This window comes from Mobula birostris, chromosome 3 (assembly GCF_030028105.1).
Source record: "Mobula birostris isolate sMobBir1 chromosome 3, sMobBir1.hap1, whole genome shotgun sequence".
Lineage (NCBI taxonomy): Eukaryota > Metazoa > Chordata > Chondrichthyes > Myliobatiformes > Myliobatidae > Mobula > Mobula birostris.
This window is the reverse complement of record NC_092372.1, coordinates 13,558,800-13,577,101: the sequence shown is the minus strand read 5'-3', so window position 1 is coordinate 13,577,101 and position 18,302 is coordinate 13,558,800. Positions and strand designations below refer to the sequence as shown.

General features: G+C 40.9%; 1 protein-coding gene across 4 annotated transcripts in view; it reads right to left on the bottom strand.

Annotated features, from left to right (window-relative positions):
- The window catches only part of LOC140194900 (WD repeat-containing protein 7), a 619,189-nt gene that overhangs the window by 384,840 nt on the left and 216,047 nt on the right, over positions 1-18,302 (bottom strand). For all 4 annotated transcript variants that reach the window (XM_072252235.1, XM_072252236.1, XM_072252237.1 and 1 more), the window contains 2 exons: positions 12,569-12,687; positions 4,183-4,306 (listed from right to left, as the gene is read on the bottom strand). In XM_072252235.1, the coding sequence (XP_072108336.1) occupies positions 4,183-4,306; positions 12,569-12,687 (243 nt within the window). The remainder of the gene's footprint in view (positions 1-4,182; positions 4,307-12,568; positions 12,688-18,302) is intronic.

The window sequence follows — 18,302 nt, the reverse complement described above, 5'->3', positions numbered from 1 at the left end:
CCCACGCTTTGCTTCCTGTCTGCTAACCAATTCTCTATCCACATCAATACCTTACCCCCAATACCGTGTGCTTTAAGTTTGCACACTAATCTCCTGTGTGGGACCTTGTCAAAAGCCTTTTGAAAATCCAAACATACCACATCCACTGGTTCTCCCCTATCCACTCTACTAGTTACATCCTCAAAAAATTCTATAAGATTCGTCAGACATGATTTTCCTTTCACAAATCCATGCTGACTTTGTCCGATGATTTCACTGCTTTCCAAATGTGCTGTTATCACATCTTTGATAACTGACTCTATCAGTTTCCCCACCACTGATGTTAGGCTAACCGGTCTATAATTCCCTGGTTTCTCTCTCCCTCCTTTTTTAAAAAGTGGGGTTACATTAGCCACCCTCCAATCCTCAGGAACTAGTCCACAATCTAAAGAGTTTTGAAAAATTATCACTAATGCATCCACTATTTCTTGGGCTACTTCCTTAAGCACTCTGGGATGCAGATCATCTGGCCCTGGGGATTTATCTGCCTTTAATCCCTTCAATTTACCTAACACCACTTCCCTACTAACATGTATTTCCCTCAGTTCCTCCATCTCACTGGACCCTCTGTCCCCTACTATTTCCGGAAGATTAGTTATGTCCTCCTTAGTGAAGACAGAACCAAAGTAACTATTCAATTGGTCTGCCATGTCCTTGCTCCCCATAATCAATTCACCTGTTTCTGTCTGTTAGAGACCTACATTTGTCTTAACCAATCTTTTTCTTTTCACATATCTATAAAAGCTTTTACAGTCAGTTTTTATGTTCCCTGCCAGTTTTCTCTCATAATCTTTTTTCCTCTTCCTAATTAAGCCCTTTGTCTTTCTCTGCTGAACTCTGAATTTTTCCCAGTCCTCAGGTGAGCCACTTTTTCTGGCTAATTTGTATGCTTCTTCTTTGGAACTGATACTATCCCTAATTTCCCTTGTCAGCCACAGGTGCACTACCTTCCTTGATTTATTCTTTTGCTAAACTGGGATGAACAATTGTTGTAGTTCATCCATGCGATCTTTAAATGCTTGCCATTGCATATCCACCGTCAACCCTTTAAGTGTCATTTGCCAGTCTATCTTAGCTAATTCACATCTCATACCTTCAAAGTTACCCTTCTTTAAGGACATGTACATCCTCCACAAAAGATTTTTAAAAATATACACAACAGATCTACATGTCAATTAAAATTCCACCAAGTTACATGTCAGAAACACTAAGAATGTTGGATATTTTTTTAATTTTTAAAAAATCTCTTTAAATACATCCTAAACATATTCTAGCATAGATCACAAAGCATTTGGGTTTCTGTTGAAGTCACTCTTCCCCCAACTCTTAACAAGATATTTATCAAATCTGATTCACAGATCAGGTGACACAAAAGCTCATGTTAAGTCCTCATTCAGTGTGCTTTCAAACAGAAGTTAGCAGAAAGAGAACTCTCCATTGTCAGCACAAGATCAGTGTTTCCAACTGTACCAACCCAACTGCTGGTATTGTTGCAATCTAATTTAGGGTAAAATGATCAAACCTGATACAGCTGTGTATCAAACCATTAAAGTCTTTCAATCCATAGTTCAAAAATTCAAAGTAAATTTACTATTGTAGTCGCACTGATACGCTATCAGTGAAAACAACACACTGACCCGAGCAGGGTCGGGTTGAACTGTTTACTGTTTGAATCGGCGTGCGCTTAAGTAACCTGCTCCCAGCAACCCCCGCTCTTTGCGGGGCTGAAGCGACATCGGCTTCCGGGCCGAGGTCTGCCCCGCACCCAGAGTCCTCTCAGTTGCCGCTGACTGCAGGCTCACCGGCGACTGCTGGAGCCGGTTCGCTTGCTGCGTGGGCGAGCCGCCACACTATCAAAGTACATATACATCACTATACACAATCCTTGTGGGCATTCACAGTAAATACAAAGAAACACAACAGAATCATTCAATAAACAAACTTAAGATTATCAAGCAACCAATGGGCATATACAAAAAGAAAAAATATAACAAATGCAATAAAAATGATAAATAAATAAACAATAAATATTGAGAGTCTGAAATGAAGAGACCTTAAAAGTGAGTCCATAGGTTGTGGAATAGTTCAGTGATGGGGTGAATGAAATTGTAAAATTATGCCTCTGGTTCAAGAGTCTGATGGTTGAAAGATAATAACTGCTCCTGAATGTGGTGGTGGGTGATTTAAACCAATGGTTCCCAATGTATGTTAAATGAAAACTGCACTTATTCACTTTGGATTAAGTGTGCCCCACTCCTGAAAGAGAGTTGCTGATTTTAGGGAGTTGGAGCCATGTTGAGAATTCACCAGTTTTAATCATCTTAGGCCAACAGAAATATTCAAACCAATATTGGTTTACAAAGGAGGATGATGAACATATTACAAAGGCCACATAACTGCTGTTTTTATTGTGTTCATTAGTAAGATGTGTAGTTAACAAAGGCAGTATACACTATCCTTTAGAGCAGCGGTTCCCAACCTGGGAACCTTTGCTTAATGATATTGGTCCACGGCACAAAAAACATTGGGAATCCCTGATTTAGAGAATCTCCAATTATCAGTCTTTACTTGTGAGTGGTCTTTCATGGATTCTATTGCATTTCTTTATTTTCCTGTAAATGTCTAAAGGAAAATGAATCTCAAAATAGTATATGGTGACATATACGTACTTCGACAATAAGTTTACTTTGACTTTGACTTTTTGAAATACAACAATCTCTCATTTTTTAAAAATAGTTAAGACCTGTAACTAGTGCAATTAACACGTAAGAATATTTGTACAGGTCAACCTCCACTAACCCGGCGCTATTGAGACCTGAGGAATGCCAGATTAGTGAAAATGCCGAATTACAGGAGGATCACATTAAGCATAATCAATGCTGGATTATCGAAGGAACTGGATTGCAAGTAGTCAGATTAGTGAAGGTCGACCTGTATTTACTTTTACTATGTGAATTTTGTCACTGAATTACCTCAAAGTAATTAAAATCTTCAAAACCCCAGCAATCATTGTCACCTCTCCAACCCCTCACCAAGGCAAGAAAATGGAAACGATACACAAGGGGTTGATGAACAACTGTTCTAAACTATGACACATACAAGCTGTTTCATAATCTATCTAGTTAGAAGAAACACCAGGAATATTCTGATCGCTTCATTATAGGAAGGATGTAGAAGCTTTAGAGTGGGTGCAGAGTAGATTTAACAGAGGAATCTTAAAATGCAAATGCATAATTCCTTAAAACTGGCATCACAGATGGACAGGGTGGTAAACAATACACTTGGCATATTGGCCTTCATATATCAATGTATTGAATACAGGGGTTAGGGTGTTACTTTGACTTTGTATACGATGTTGGTGAGGCCTAATTTTGAGTTTCGTGTGCAGTTTTAGTCACTTACCTACAGGAAAGATGTAAGCAAGGTTGGAAGAGTACAGAGAAAATTTAAAAGGATGTTGCCAGATTTGAGGACAATAGGTTAGGACTTTTTTCCCTAAGGTATAGGAGGTACACTCAAGAGAAATGTGGATAGATACATGGATGGGAGAGGTATGGAGAGCTATGGTCCAGGTGCAGGCTGATGGGACCAGCAGATTAATAGTTTGCCATGGACTGGATGAGCCGAAGGTCCTGTTTCTGTGTTATAGTATTCTATGATTCCATTTATCAGGATGTTGCTTGGACTAGAGCACATGTCTTATGAGAATAGGTTGAATGACCTTGGGCTTTTCTCTTTGGAGCGGAGGAGGATGAGAAGTGACTTGATAGAGATGTACAAGATGAAAAGCGGTATAGATTGAGGGGACAGCCAGAGACTTGTTCCCTGGGTGAAAATGGCGAATACAGGGGGACATCATTATAAGGTGATTGGTGGAAAGTATAGGGGGATGCCAACAGTAAATTTCTTTACACAGAGAGTGGTACGTGTGTGAAACGCTTGCCAGTGGTGGTGGTAGTGGCAGATACTTCAGGGGCATTTAAGAGACTCTCAGGTAGGCACATGAATGAGAGGAAAGTGGAGGGCTGTGGGGAAGGGAAGGGTTAAATTGAACTTGAAAGCAGGTTAAAAGATCAGTGTGGGATCATAGGCCAAGGGGTTTGTACTTTGCTATAATGTTATATAAACCAAGAAGATACTTACGTGACATTATGTTATCAACATATTGCGGCAAGTAAGGCGCCCAGACATCAATTGTTTCTTTTCGTCCTTCTTTCCCAATTCGGCGAAGCTCTGCTAAAAGTAAAGCTTGAGCAGCTTCTCTCACCTATTTCAGAAAAAGTAATTGAAATGTTGGAATTTTAGTTTGAAATTATGGACAGAATACAGAAACTTCAAATTTATAAATCATATTAAGATTAGCAGTTCAGTTAGAAGCTGAAATTTCACTGCAATGCAACCAAACAGACTCACTTCAACAAGCTCTAGGGGATGGCAATTTTTTTTCACACTCCTTCACTAAACAAAGAATAGCTTTTCTATAAAAAGAGCATGGAGCTTTGCTAACAGGTGTATGATCTGAATATCATCTATGACCCTGATCATTGTGTCAACTCCACAATTCCTATACCAGATGCTTATCAAACAACACCAGTGCAAAACTAAGTAAAGTGACCTTAGGCAATCTCAGAATAGATATTTGGCACAGAGGCCCATGAGGTGATATTATGATTTAACTAACAGCTTAAACAGAGTAGACAGTTTTCAGAGGTGTCCAGGGCAAAGAGAGGAGGAGTTGAAGGAAGGATTTCCTGATCGCAGAGTTCAGTTAGCTGAAAGCAAGGACTACAGATGTGAGCAGAGAAAAGATCAAAGGATTGTCGAGCCAGAAGAAGCTACAAAGGAAGGGAAGGACAAGGCCTCAGTGAGATTTGAAAACAAGAACAAACAACTTAAAACGGAACCTCTGCCAGACCAAATGGCAATGTTCATCAGCAAGTAAGCAAATGATACATGAGCAAATTGTGATGAGAATTCATTTGCTGGCAGAGTTCTTGACGTTCAAGAGTAGGAAGACCAGCTAGAAGAATAATGGAATTGTCAACACTTGACCATAAGACACAGGAGCAGAATTAGGCCATTCGGCCCACTGATTCTGCTTCACCATTCTATCATGGCTGAATTATTATCCCTTTTTCCTACCTTCTCCCTGTAATCTTTGAAACTATCAACCTCCACATTAAGTGTACCCAATGACCTGCCTTCACAGCCATCTGTGGCAATGAGGTAGCAACAACACGGATAAAAGATTCTGCAGTGGATGAGCTGAGATAGAAAGTCGAGATGTGAGATATTACAAATAAATTGCCTCAAAAGCAGTAAATTCACTTTTCCACCGTGAATAGCAGAACGATATGAACTCTTCCAAAGAATAGCTCTCTAACAGAATACAATGTCAATGTTCATCTTGAAGGCTGGACAATAGGAACAGCTACACCATGGATTCAGATTAAATGGGCCATCAGTTTATCGGGGCAGTTGCTTGTTTGGGACGACTCTTAAAGAACAAACACAAATTGAGAAAATATCCATGATTCACTTTGTTTAATTGAGACATTATGCCGCTGTTACATACCTCAAGGAGATCTTGTGACTTTCTTGTGACAAGGATGTAATGGTCTTTTGGAGGTCACCTAATGTAATTTTCCTGCCGATGTGAGGTCACGTGATGACATGTTCACTACGGGTATAATAGGGAAGACCTCTGATGACACAGTAGGTTTTCTAGCTAGGACGTTCGTCAGTGTCTCCGTTCCATTGTATATTTGTTTTATGACGCAGTTTCATTTTTAAAACGGAGTGTTACGTTCTATTGTAAAGTACAATAGAGCTGGACTGGCAATTTCTGCCAGGTATGTTGATGTACCTTTTTAGTAGTATTGGAAAGTGAAGACTTTATTGAAGTACAGGATATGAAGGATTAAAAGAAGTCGGTAACGTTCGGCGCTTAATAAAGGATCGACCTTACTGAGTCTTCATTGAAGAAGTAGCGACCTGCTTCGAAGATAACTCCTGCCAAAAGACAAGGTAGTTCATGCAGGATTTGCTCGCCAGAAGAAAGGTCAGTTGTTTTAAGCCATTTATTTCCTTCAACGTGAATCCTTTTGGACAGAACCAGCAGGAAAGTCGCGTCTATGAAGAAATCCTTCTCCAGAGAAGTCTCTCCCAATTGAATGTATAAATCTGTTGGACTTTCTAAGTCACCATTTTAAGAACTGTATTTGACTTTACCGCTTTAAGAACTGTTTTCGCATTTATCACTTTAAGAACCAGTAGCGAGTGACGATTCGTTGAACGGCCGCATAGCGGTTAACTTCCGGTTAAGGTTTTCATTTATTTTTTATTGTTTATCCGTGTTTAATAAATGTTTGGTTGCTTTTATATAACCTGTCTCAATTGATATTCATTGTGGCCGGTTACGTAACACCGCGTAGTTGACTGTTGTCGAACAGTTTCTAACTATTGTCAAGCGTGCACTTGCTTGGTCGTTAAACACTCCATCGTGCTTAGAGCAAACAGTTTTTAAATAGCATCAGTTACGTATGCCTATGCTTGCGTGCTTATTCATTTGGGCCAACAAATGCCAATTTAAAAAGCAATGATTTTTGATAATTTAGTTTTTCTTTATTTTGACTTAAAAATATTTTGGATGCTTGCCAAGATGCCATGAAAAGATATGACACTAGTCAAAAGAATTTCCCTAGTTGCCTGCACTGATTTTGTTCATTTACAGTCAATCAAAAGAACATGGCAGCATACACTACATGAATTCCTCCGTCGATAACTATTATGAACTAATACACAGTTTTGTAGTACTGTAGTAGTATTGGTGGCATTCTAATTTGTTCTGTATTTTATTTAAATACATAATATCTTACCCAGTTAAACAGTAGTTTTTCTTGTTTATACTTTTTAACTATTTTCATGAAACGTGGACAGCCGCTTAATTGGGACAAAATGTACTGGTCCCGATTGACCGGAATCCACTGTATTTATTTTAAGAAAATGGTGGATGGGATGGGGAAGGAGAAGATATGAAATCCAAATACCTATTCATCTATAAAAGAGATTTCAAAATTAGGGAATAGCGAGGAGGGTTGTTCTTGAATACCAGGCTAATAATGATAAAATTTATTTTCATACGGTAACCTTTGGTTGTGTAAACATCAGGTAATAATTTTTTGTTCATACTCAAACAATTTATTAAAATAATAGTCACTGCTGGTCTCCATTCAACTCATAAAATATCTTTTTTCTTCGACAAAACTGCAAATACACTGACATTTTTGCCATAACAGCAGAGGTGTGATGTCAAGGTTACCTTCTCATTTATCAAGCACCAAATACCATTTACCAGCCTCTATGAAATGCTAACTACAACCACCAGCAAAATGTCAACAGGTAATAACACTGCACATTTTGCAATCTTTTTCAAATAAACCAACAACTTAAAGTATCAGTTAGACAATGGCTCATGTAGAAAAGAGATTAGAGTTTCTGCAATATTTTAGAGTCAGAGAATAATACAGAAGAGAAACAGGCCCTTCAGTCCACAGAGACCTCAGTTTCCTTCCTGCTAGTCCCAGTTGCCTGTGCTCGACTCATAATCCCCCAAGTCCCTCTCCTCCATGTACATATCCAAATGCCACTTAAATATTGCAACGGTATCTGCCTCGACCACTTCCTTTGGCAGCTCATTTCATCTAATCACTTCCCTCTGTGTAAAGAAATAACCTTCTGGGTCTTTTAAATATTTCCCATCTTATCTTGTATCTGTGCCTGTAGTTTTGGATATCCCAACCCTGGAGAAAAAGACTATGACTGTCAAACTTATCCACAGCCCCCATGATTTTGAAACTTCTGTGAGATCACCCCTCTTTTTTTTAATGCTCCAGGGAATAAAAATCCAGTGTGGCTAACCTCTCCCTATAACTCAGATCTTCTAGTCCAGGTAACATCTTTGTAACACACACAAAATGCTGGAGGAACTCAGCAGGTTTTCTGACGAAGCGTCTCAGCCCAACACAATCGACTGTATTCTTTTCCATAGATGCTGCCTGGCCTGTAGAGTTCCTTCAGTATTTTGTGTGTGCTGCTTGGATTTCCAGCATGTGCAGATTTTCTCTTGGTTATAACATCCGCGTTCGAGCCTCAGCTGAGGCAGCGTGTTGTGTCCTTGAGCAAGGCACTTAACCACACATTGCTTTTCGATGACACCGGTGCCAAGCTGTATCGGCCCTAGTACCCTTCCCCTGGACAACATTGGTGGCGTGGAGAGGGGAGACTTGCAGCATGGGCAACTGCCGGTCTTCCATACAACCTTGCCCAGGCCTGCGCCCTGGAAACCTTCCAAGGCGCAAATCCATGGTCTCACGAGACTAACGAATGCCTATAAAAATAACATCCTTGCAAATCTCTTCTACTGCCTCTCCAGGGTGACGATCTCTTTCCTGTAACAGGGTAACAAAAACTATACACAATACTCCAAAACTATGGCCTCACCAACTACTTCTATAGCTGCAACATAATACCCCATTTCTAAACGATGCCCTGACTGATGAAGGCCAGCTTGCTAAATGCCTTCACCACTCTGTCAGCTTGCACAGCCATTTTCCGTGAACTGTGCACTTGTACTCCCAGACCTCTCCGATCGACATCACAAATCAATGCCCTTCCATTCACTACAGAAGTCCTACACTGGTTTGAATGTCCAAAATGCATCCACACTTACCTAAGTTGAAATTCATTCATATTTTAAAATTGAAAATAAGGCATTTTCAATTTTCTGACTACAATTTATGCAAGTTTAAAAGATGCTTACAATCCTTTTGGAAAAGTTAACTAATGATCAGAGCAAGTTTTCATTTTGGCATCTTATTGTAGCATGCTTTGAACACAGAGAACAATTCAGTACCTCTGACTCACAATGTTGTGCTGGAATCAAACTGGTAATCAAATGCCCAACTACACTATGTTCATATCCATCTATTTCATGCACATTCCATAAGGCAGTGGAGCAGAATTAGATGATTCAGCCCATCAAATCTGCCATCCCATTATCATGGCTGATTTATTAACCCTCTTAATCCAATGCATCTACCTTCTCCCTAGTACCTTCGTCACAACCGATCAGCCATCATGGGTTTATCTAAGAGCCTCATCATGTTTGCTTCCACCACCACTCCATGCACCAACCATGCTGTGTAAAATACCTGTCTCACACATCTCCTTTGAACTTGCAAAGCGGCATTCGAAAAGGTAATTAGAAGAGTGATGAGGGCCATGAATTGCAGAAGAGGGTACGATTAAGGAAAATCCCAAAACATGAAGAATGAGAGGATAACCAGGAAAATGTTAGGTCTTTTTAGCAATCAAAGTGGCAATCAGTGTAAGAAGCTAGAGAACAGCGATGAGGTCTCAAAAGAAAACTTCAAAGGATATTGTAGTTGAACATAGATGAAGAACAGCAGAACTGTAGATCAAACTACCACATTGAAGTTTAATTGTCATTCAACCATACATAACTACCCATGTATACAGCCAAATGAAAGTGTTACTCTGGGGCCAAGGTGTAAAACACAGTACCAACAATCACACACAGTACAAGCCACATATGGCACATATAAGATAGCAAGTACATAAAAGGTATCAGTAAAATACAATCATACAAAAAATATAGTTCAAGACCCTGAGTCAATGAATGTGCAGCAGTCTTCAGTCTAACACAATACAGCTTGTCTTCTGCCAAGCAAACACTTGGGGGGGGGGAAGGGGGAACAGAACAAGGGGAAACACTTGGTAGGGGGACAATACAGGGGAACGGGGGGGGGGGAACAGCTTGGACACCACGCCGCACCACCTCCAGTGGAGTGTGCAAACTATCCTGGGCAGCTGTAAACACCAACACCAGGCTGTAAACACTAGTCCTCATTATGACTGGGACCATGCAGCTCCCCTGCCGTCATTCAGTAGAGGTATTAAATAGCTTGATGAACCTATGTAGAGTAAATCCCCACAACCTCATGCTGAAAATCCCAGGCAGCTGAGGGAGGTAGGGAGGAGATTGCCAGGGTCCTGATAAAGATTTTGAGATCCTGCTGGACACAGATGAGATATAGAGAAAATTTACAAGGATGTTGCTGGGTTTGGAGGACCTGAGTTATAAGGAAAGATTGAATAGGTTAGGACTTTATTCCTTGTAACACAGAAGATTAAGAAGAGATTTGATAGAGGTATACAAAATTATGAGGGATCTAGACAGGGTAAATGTATGCAAGCTTTTACCATTGAGGTTGGATGGGATTATAACCAATGTCCTGGTTTAAGGGTGAAAGGTGAAAAGTTTAAGAGGAACATGAGAGGAAATATCTTCATTCAAAGGGTCATAAGAGTGTGAAACAAGCTACCAGCACAAGTGGTGCATGCGAACTCAATTTCAACACTTAAAAGAAGTTTGGATAGGTACATGGATGGTAGGGGTATGGAGGGCTATGTTCCCAGTGCAAGTTGATGGTAGTAGGCAGTTTAAATGGTTCAGCATGGACTAGATAGGCCATTTCTGTACTGTATAGTTCCATGACTCTAAGATGCCATGAGATACCAGACAACTGGAGCAAATGCAGTACTCTTATTCAACAAGAGCAATTGGGAAAGGCCAGGTAATTACAGGCCACTGAATCAAACATCAGTGCCAGAGAAAATGTTCTGAGGAACATTTAAATATGCATTAAGAGACAAGTAGACTTATTGCTTTAGATTTATTTGTCACGTACATCAAAACATACAGTGAAATGCATCATTTTGCATCAACAACACAATCCAAGGATGTGCTGGTGGCAGCTTGCAAGTGTTGCCATGCTTCCAGTACCAAAATAGTATGCCTACAACTTACGAACCCTAACTCAAGCAACACACACAAAATGCTGGTGGAATGCAGCAGGCCAGGCAGCATCTATAGGAAGAAGTACAGTTGACGTTTCGGGCCGAGACCCTTCATCAGGACTAACTGAAAGAAGCGATAGTAAGAGATTTGAAAGTGGGAGGGGGAGGGGGAGATCGGAAATGATAGGAGAAGACAGGAGGGGAAGGGATGGAGCCAAGAGCTGGACAGTTGATTGGCAAAAGGGATACGGAGCTGGAGGAGGGAGAGGATCATGGGACGGGAGGCCTGGGGAGAAAGAAAGGGAGAGGGGAGCACCAGAGGAAGATGGAGAGCAGGCAAGGAGTTATTGTGAGAGGGACAGAGAGGGAGAAAAAAAGGATGGATGGATGGATGAATGAATGAATAAATGAATAAATAAATAAATAAATAAATACGGGATGGGGTAAGAAGGGGAGGAGAGGGCATTAACGGAAATTAGAGTAATCAATGTTCATGCACCCTAACTCATATCTCTTTGTAATGTGGGAGAAAGCAAAAGCACCCAGAAGAAACCCACCAGTCACAAGAAGAATGTACAAACTTCTCGTAGACAGCGCTGAGTATTGAGCCAATATGTCTTCTATTTGAACCTAAGAAAAAGTCACAGACTGGCAGGCCAGATCTTCTTGGATATCTTCAGCACCAGGGTTACACAAGATTTCATGCTCTGATCAGCAAGGATATATGGAGACACTTAAAAACTATTAACGTCATTTATAACAATATGCCTCTTTAGCACTTAGTTACTTTTTGGACCTTGCTACTGGACTTGAGGATGTGTCGACAGAGAAAGGTCACTTGCATTAAACCAGAGGTTCCCAACCTGGGATTGACGAACCCCTTGGTTAATGGTAACGGTCCCATGGCATTAAAAATTTGGGAAGCCCTGCAGTGGACCCATGTAATTGCAGGCATCTGGGAATCATGAGAAGTGAATGCTGGAAACGGTTCTGGACAGTAGTCCCAGTTGTAACATGAACAAAGTCACCAAAGAAAACACTGAAGATAATAGACTTAGAAGTATTTTATACAACAAAAGCGAGTAGCAGGCATCATATTGAGACCCTTTCAGAGGAAGAGGCCTGTTTGACTCAATATTACATAATATTTCATGTGCTAAAGATCAAAAGACAATTCTATAGTCACAATGGATCTACAATGCTTCCTTTGAATAACAAATAGTTTTCACAAACCTCTTTCTTCATGCCCGAAGTCCAGATACCCAAAATAAATGTTAATCAGCATCGTCTGGCTTGCAATCAACTCCAGAAAAACTACTGTTCAGGGCTGCATTTTAAATTCAATCTACAATCCACATTCATCTCTGAAGATTGGTTGCTGGTGAAAATAATATTTGCTATATTCCCTAACTCCAGAATACATCCTAACAGTCCCAAGTAATATTCAGCCTCACAATACTTAATTTAAAGCAGTGTTACTATATACTTATAACAAATCTATGTTACAGCACCTTGTGTATTTACTCATTTCAAAGCAAACCATCAGATGACAAAAAAAGCTGCATCAATGGACACGATACAAAACACTTGCAAATCAGCAGGAATCAAAACAGTATTCCATCACCTAATCAGCTTAGCACAATCCTACCTCTAAACACCGATCTTGCCATCTCCGAGCCAACATCTCCAGAAGCGGAGGTCGGAAATTGTTCTGTCCAAGGTGATCAGGAAGCATGACACAATGCATGGCTGCAAGCTGACTCCAACCTATGGAAGCAGAACAAGTGTTTTGTTAATGACAGAATTAAGAAGCATTGACTATTGATCTAAGTTTCAGCAAGTTTAATAGTCTGGTGCACAGTTCATTCAAAATGAGATTTCAATAATTACAGTCAGCTGAAATTACTGTTGCCTTGGTCATCATTAACATTTCCCACATCTAGAAAAAGGTTCCAAAATACTTTTCAGTGAAAACATATTTAAACCCATTTGAAATAATTATTTACTTTTAATGCAAATATATTTGGCAATAAGTGGAAGTATGCAACTTTTTTTTCCAAGATAAAGATCAACACAAACTAACAGGGATCCAAACCAACACACACAAAATGCTGGAGGAACTCAGCAGGTCAGGCAGCATCTATGGAAATGAATAAACAGTTGATGTTTCAGGCCAAGATCCTTCCTCAGGACTGGAAAGGGAGGGGAAAGACACCAGAATAAAAAGGTGGGGAAGTGGAAGGTGATAGGTGAAGACAGGTGGATGGGAAAGGTAAAGGGGTGGAGAGAAGGAATCTGACTGGACAGGAGAGTAGTTGATAGGAGAAAAGGAAGGATGAGGAGATCCTGGAGGAGATGATAGGCAAAGTGAGAAGAGATAAGAGGCTATAGTATTGAATAGAAGAAGAGGGGAGGGGAAGGGAATTTTTGGAAGGAAAAAAATCAATATTCAAGCTGCAAACACGAGGAAATCTGCAGATGCTGGAATTTCAAGCAACACACATAAAAGTTGCTGGTGAATGCAGCAGGCCAGGCAGCATCTATATGAAGAGGTACAGTCGACGTTTCGGGCTGAGACCCTTCGTCAGGACTAACTGAAAGAAGAGCTAGTAAGAAATTTGAAAGTGGGAGGGGGAGGGGGAGATCCGAAATGATAGGAGAAGACAGGAGGGGAAGGGATGGAGCCAAGAGCTGGACAGTTGATTGTCAAAAGGGATCTGAGAGAATCATGGGACAAGAGGTCCGGGGAGAAAGAAAAGGGGGAGGGGGAGAAAAAACTAGAGGATGGGCAAAGGGTATAGTGAGAGGGACAGAGGGAGAACAAGGAGAGAGAGAGAGAGAGAGAGAGAGAGAGACAGAGACAGAGACAGAGACAGAGACAGAGAGAGAGAGAGAGAGAGAGAGAGAGAGAGAATGAGAATGTATGTCTATAAATAAATAACGGATTGGGTACGAGGGGGAGGTGGGGCATTAGAGGAAGTTAGAGAAGTCAATGTTTGTGCCTTCAGGTTGGAGGCTACCCAGACGGAATATAAGGTGTTGTTCCTCCAACCTGAGTGTGGCTTCATCTTTACAGAAGAGGAGGCCGTGGATAGACATATCAGAATGGGAATGGGACGTGGAATTAAAACGTATGACCACTGGGAGATCCTGCTTTCTCTGGCGGACAGAGAGTAGGTGTTCAGCGAAACAATCTCCCAGTCTGCGTCGGGTCTCGCCAATATATAGGTCACATCGGGAGCACCGGACACAGTCTATCACTCCAGCCGACTCACAGGTGAAGTATCGCCTCACCTGGAAGGACTGTCTGGGGCCCTGAATGGTAGTGAGGGAGGAAGTGTAAGGGCATGTGTCGCACTTGTTCCGCTTACAAGGATAAGTGCCAGGAGGGAGATCAGTGGGGAGGGATGGGGAGGACGAATGGACAAGGGAGTCGTGTAGGGAGCGATCCCTGCGGAAAGCAGGGGGGGGGGGAGGGAAAGATGTGCTTAGTGGTGGGATCCCGTTGGAGGTGGCGGAAGTTACGGAGGATAATATGTTGGACCCGGAGGCTGGTGAGGTGGTAGGTGAGGGGAACCCAATTCCTAGTGGGGTGGCAAGAGGATGGAGTGAGAGCAGATGTGCGTGAAATGGGGGAGATGCGTTTGAGAGCAGCGTTGATGGTGGAGGAAGGGAAGCCCCTTTCTTTAAAAAAGGAGGACATCTCCTTCGTCCTGGAATGAAAAGCCTCATCCTGAGAGCAGATGTGACGGAGACGGAGGAATTGTGAGAAGGGGATAGCATTTTTGCAAGAGACAGGGTGAGAAGAGGAATAGTCCAGAAAGCTGTGAGAGTCAGTAGGCTTATAGTAGACATCAGTAGATAAGCTGTCTCCAGAAACAGAGACAGAAAGATCCAGAAAGGGGAGGGAGGTGTCGGAAATGGACCAGGTAAACTTGAGGGCAGGGTGAAAGTTGGAGGCAAAGTTAATGAAGTCAATGAGCTCAGCATGCATGCAGGAAGCAGCGCCAATGCAGTCGTCAATGTTGTGAAGGAAAAGTGGGGGACAGATACCAGATTACGTTTGGAACATAGATTGTTCCACAAAGCCAACAAAAAGGCAGGCATAGCTAGGACCCATATGGGTGCCCATGGCTACACCTTTAGTTTGTAGGAAGTGGGAGGAGCCAAAGGAGATAGTATTAAGAGTAAGGACTAATTCCGCTAGATGGAGGAGAGGGGAACTGGTTAGGTCTGGAATCCAAAAAGCAGAAAGCTTTGAGGCCTTCCTGGTGGGAGATGGAGGTATATAGGGACTAGACATCCATGGTGAAAATAAAGCGGTGGGGGCCAGGGAACTTAAAATCATTGAAAAAATTCAGAGCGGGGATAAAACAGTGTCGAGGTATGCAGAAGTGTGTTCAGTGGGGCAGGAGCAAGCTGAGACAATAGGTCTACCAGTCAAGGCAGGTTTGTGGGTCTTGGGTAGGAGCTAGAAACAGGAAGTGCGGGGTGTGGGAACTATAAGGTTGGTAGCAGTGGATGGGAGATCCCCTGAGCGGATTTAAGTCGGTGATGGTGTGGGAGACAATGGCCTGGTGCTCCTTAGTGGGGTCACGATCGAGGGGTAAATAAGAGGAGGTATCCGCGAGTTGTCTCTGTGCCTCGGCAAGGTAGAGGTCAGTACGTCAGACTACAACAGCAACCCCCTTATCAGCAGGTTTTATAGAAAGGTTAGGATTAGTGCGAAGGGAGTGGAGAGCAGAGCGTTCGGAAGGAGTGAGGTTGGAATGGGAACAAGGCGTGGTGAAGTCGAGATGGTTGATGTCCCGTCGGCAGTTAGCAATAAAGAGATCCAGAGCAGGCAGAAGACCAGAGCCGGGTGTCCATGACCCCGCCATCAGGTTGGCAGCTACCCAGACGGAATACAAGGTGTTGCTCCTCCACCCTGAAAGTGGCGTCATCTTGGCACAAGAGGAGGCCATAAAGTGATATATCAAAACAGGAATGGGAATTGGAATCAAAATGTTTGGCCACGAGTATGTTCCGCTTTTGGCGGCTGGAGCTGAGATAGTCAATGAATCAGTCCCTCAATTTACAACAGGTCTCACCAAGGTAGAGGAGGTCGCATCAGGAGCACCGATGTTGCCCAAGTCAACAAACAAACCTAATTAGATCTAAAATTGTGAAAATTACTGATAATGGGAAACTAATTCATCAGTCATACCATGGCAATCTTGTTAAGTACAGCAGTGACAAAATCAGGTGTAGTCCAGATAACTAATGCACAAATTTGACAAAATACTCAGCAGGGATTATGAAACATTATTCAGCCATAATTATTTTCAATTTTTTATATTTGCATCAGTAATTATACTTTCATATCTTATTTGACCAATTCTTAACAAGATTACTAAAATGGAAATCTAAGGATCTCTGATGTCTTGAAATAATTTCCAGTACAATTCTAACTACAGATTTCTTTTAAATCATTGAAAATGATATTAAAAGGAACAGAGTTCTATATTTTCTGGTGTAATTCAGTTCCCCTTGTTACCATATCTCATGTTTTAAAACTTGTCTTTAAAAGGCAATCTGACAGACATTTGAAAATGATTATTTCAAACTGGCAAATTACGCACTTTTTTGTGTGCAGATTCTCTGCCTAATGTGACTAAAATGATATTACATTTTTTTGCATCCAAAGTCAAAATGTGTAATTTCTGAAAAATGTTAAGCAAGGGGCAGTTGAACTATGTCACTCATTACACTAAGTCTATTGTTTGGCCAATAAACATCTCCTTTTGGCACTTGTAATAGTTTTGGATGTTTGTGTGTGGATGCCAGCACTAGAAATATTTCTTTCAATATCAGAATTAATCTAATGCCTATTATATACTGAATTTTAATGAATAAAAACACTACTTTATTTCCTCAAATAAGAAAAGAAAGATTCATCAACAACCTATCCTACTGCAAGAACACTAAGCAGATTCTCTCCTGCGTGGGTGCACTTACCTGTGAGTGAATAAAGCTGCATGGAAAATAGCTAATGAAATTAAAATAAATTTTGTTAAGGTATTAGAGAGGGAGGAGAATACCTTCATTTACTGAGGGGCAGCTATGTAAAACAGTGCCAGAGCAGACAGCCTCATTGACAGCAACAGCAGCTTGGAGAGGAAAAGGAAGACAGAAAAGAGAAGCAGAGTAACTTTTAGAGGATAAAATAAAAATAGTAGCATTAGTAAGAATGAAAAAAATGAAACAATAAAGCTATATTATAATGAGTTTTATCTAAAGCAGTGTAAAATTTGCATTGAGGAGAATTCCCAATGATTTCAACCAAAAGATCTTTAAAAATAAGCAAGACATTCTTAACACTTGTTTTCCTCTGAAGCTCTTAAAGTATTGGCATATAATAAAATATTTAGCAAAATTTAAAAAATATGCATCAGAAAATACCTGAACGCTAAAACTTTTCTTCTTAATCTATCTAGTAATTAACATTGCAGATATGTAACTGAAGTTGCATTTGTGCAAAAATTGCAGTGTGTTTCCTTCACATGCAAGTTCTTTCAAACTCTTTTTGAGACCAAAAGCGATTTATTTTGGAATCCATTTTTATTCAGAGGTAACATTATTTATATAAACCTGAATTGCATATAGTAGGATTTTAGTGACTTTTATTTCATCCCTGAATTGAATACTTTGACCCATTCCTAACTGTACATAAACCATTTGAAGGAAGGGAAATAAAGAGACAACATTCTATCTAAAATCTTTCTTCTGGGGATATTTAGCATAGCAGTTAGTGATTGGGGTTCAATTCCTTCCTTTGTCCGTGAGGAGTTTGTACGCGTTCCCCGTGGCCATGTGCATTTCCTCCAGGTGCTCCGGTTTCCTCCCACATTCCAAAAAGACACAAGCAATAGTAAGAGTAAGCAAATTGTGGAAATGTTATGTTATTGCTCGAAGCATTGGTAACATTTGCAGGCTACCACCAGTTCAAATTCGTGCTGAGTTGGTCAATGACGCAAACACATTTCACTGTATGGTTTGTTGTTTCAATGTACATACGACAAATGAAGCTAATCTAATCTAAAATCACATGTAAAATGCATTATTTTCATCTTCCTTAAAGTTCTGCATAAGCCATTTTCTCTGATCTTTAAGCATCTGTTGTAGACAGTAGTACATACTGATTGTATATGTTCAAAGGCATGCATTTGTTTTCACTATTTCCCCTTCAGTTTAGATTGTTGGCGAGTTGGAACATCCAACTAATGGCATCAGTCTCAAGGCAGTTTCTCAGTTTTTCAGTTTTTATGCTTCATCAGGGATTCCGAACCTGGAGTCCACGGACCCTTTGGATATGATAGGGGTCCATAGCATAAAAAAGGTTG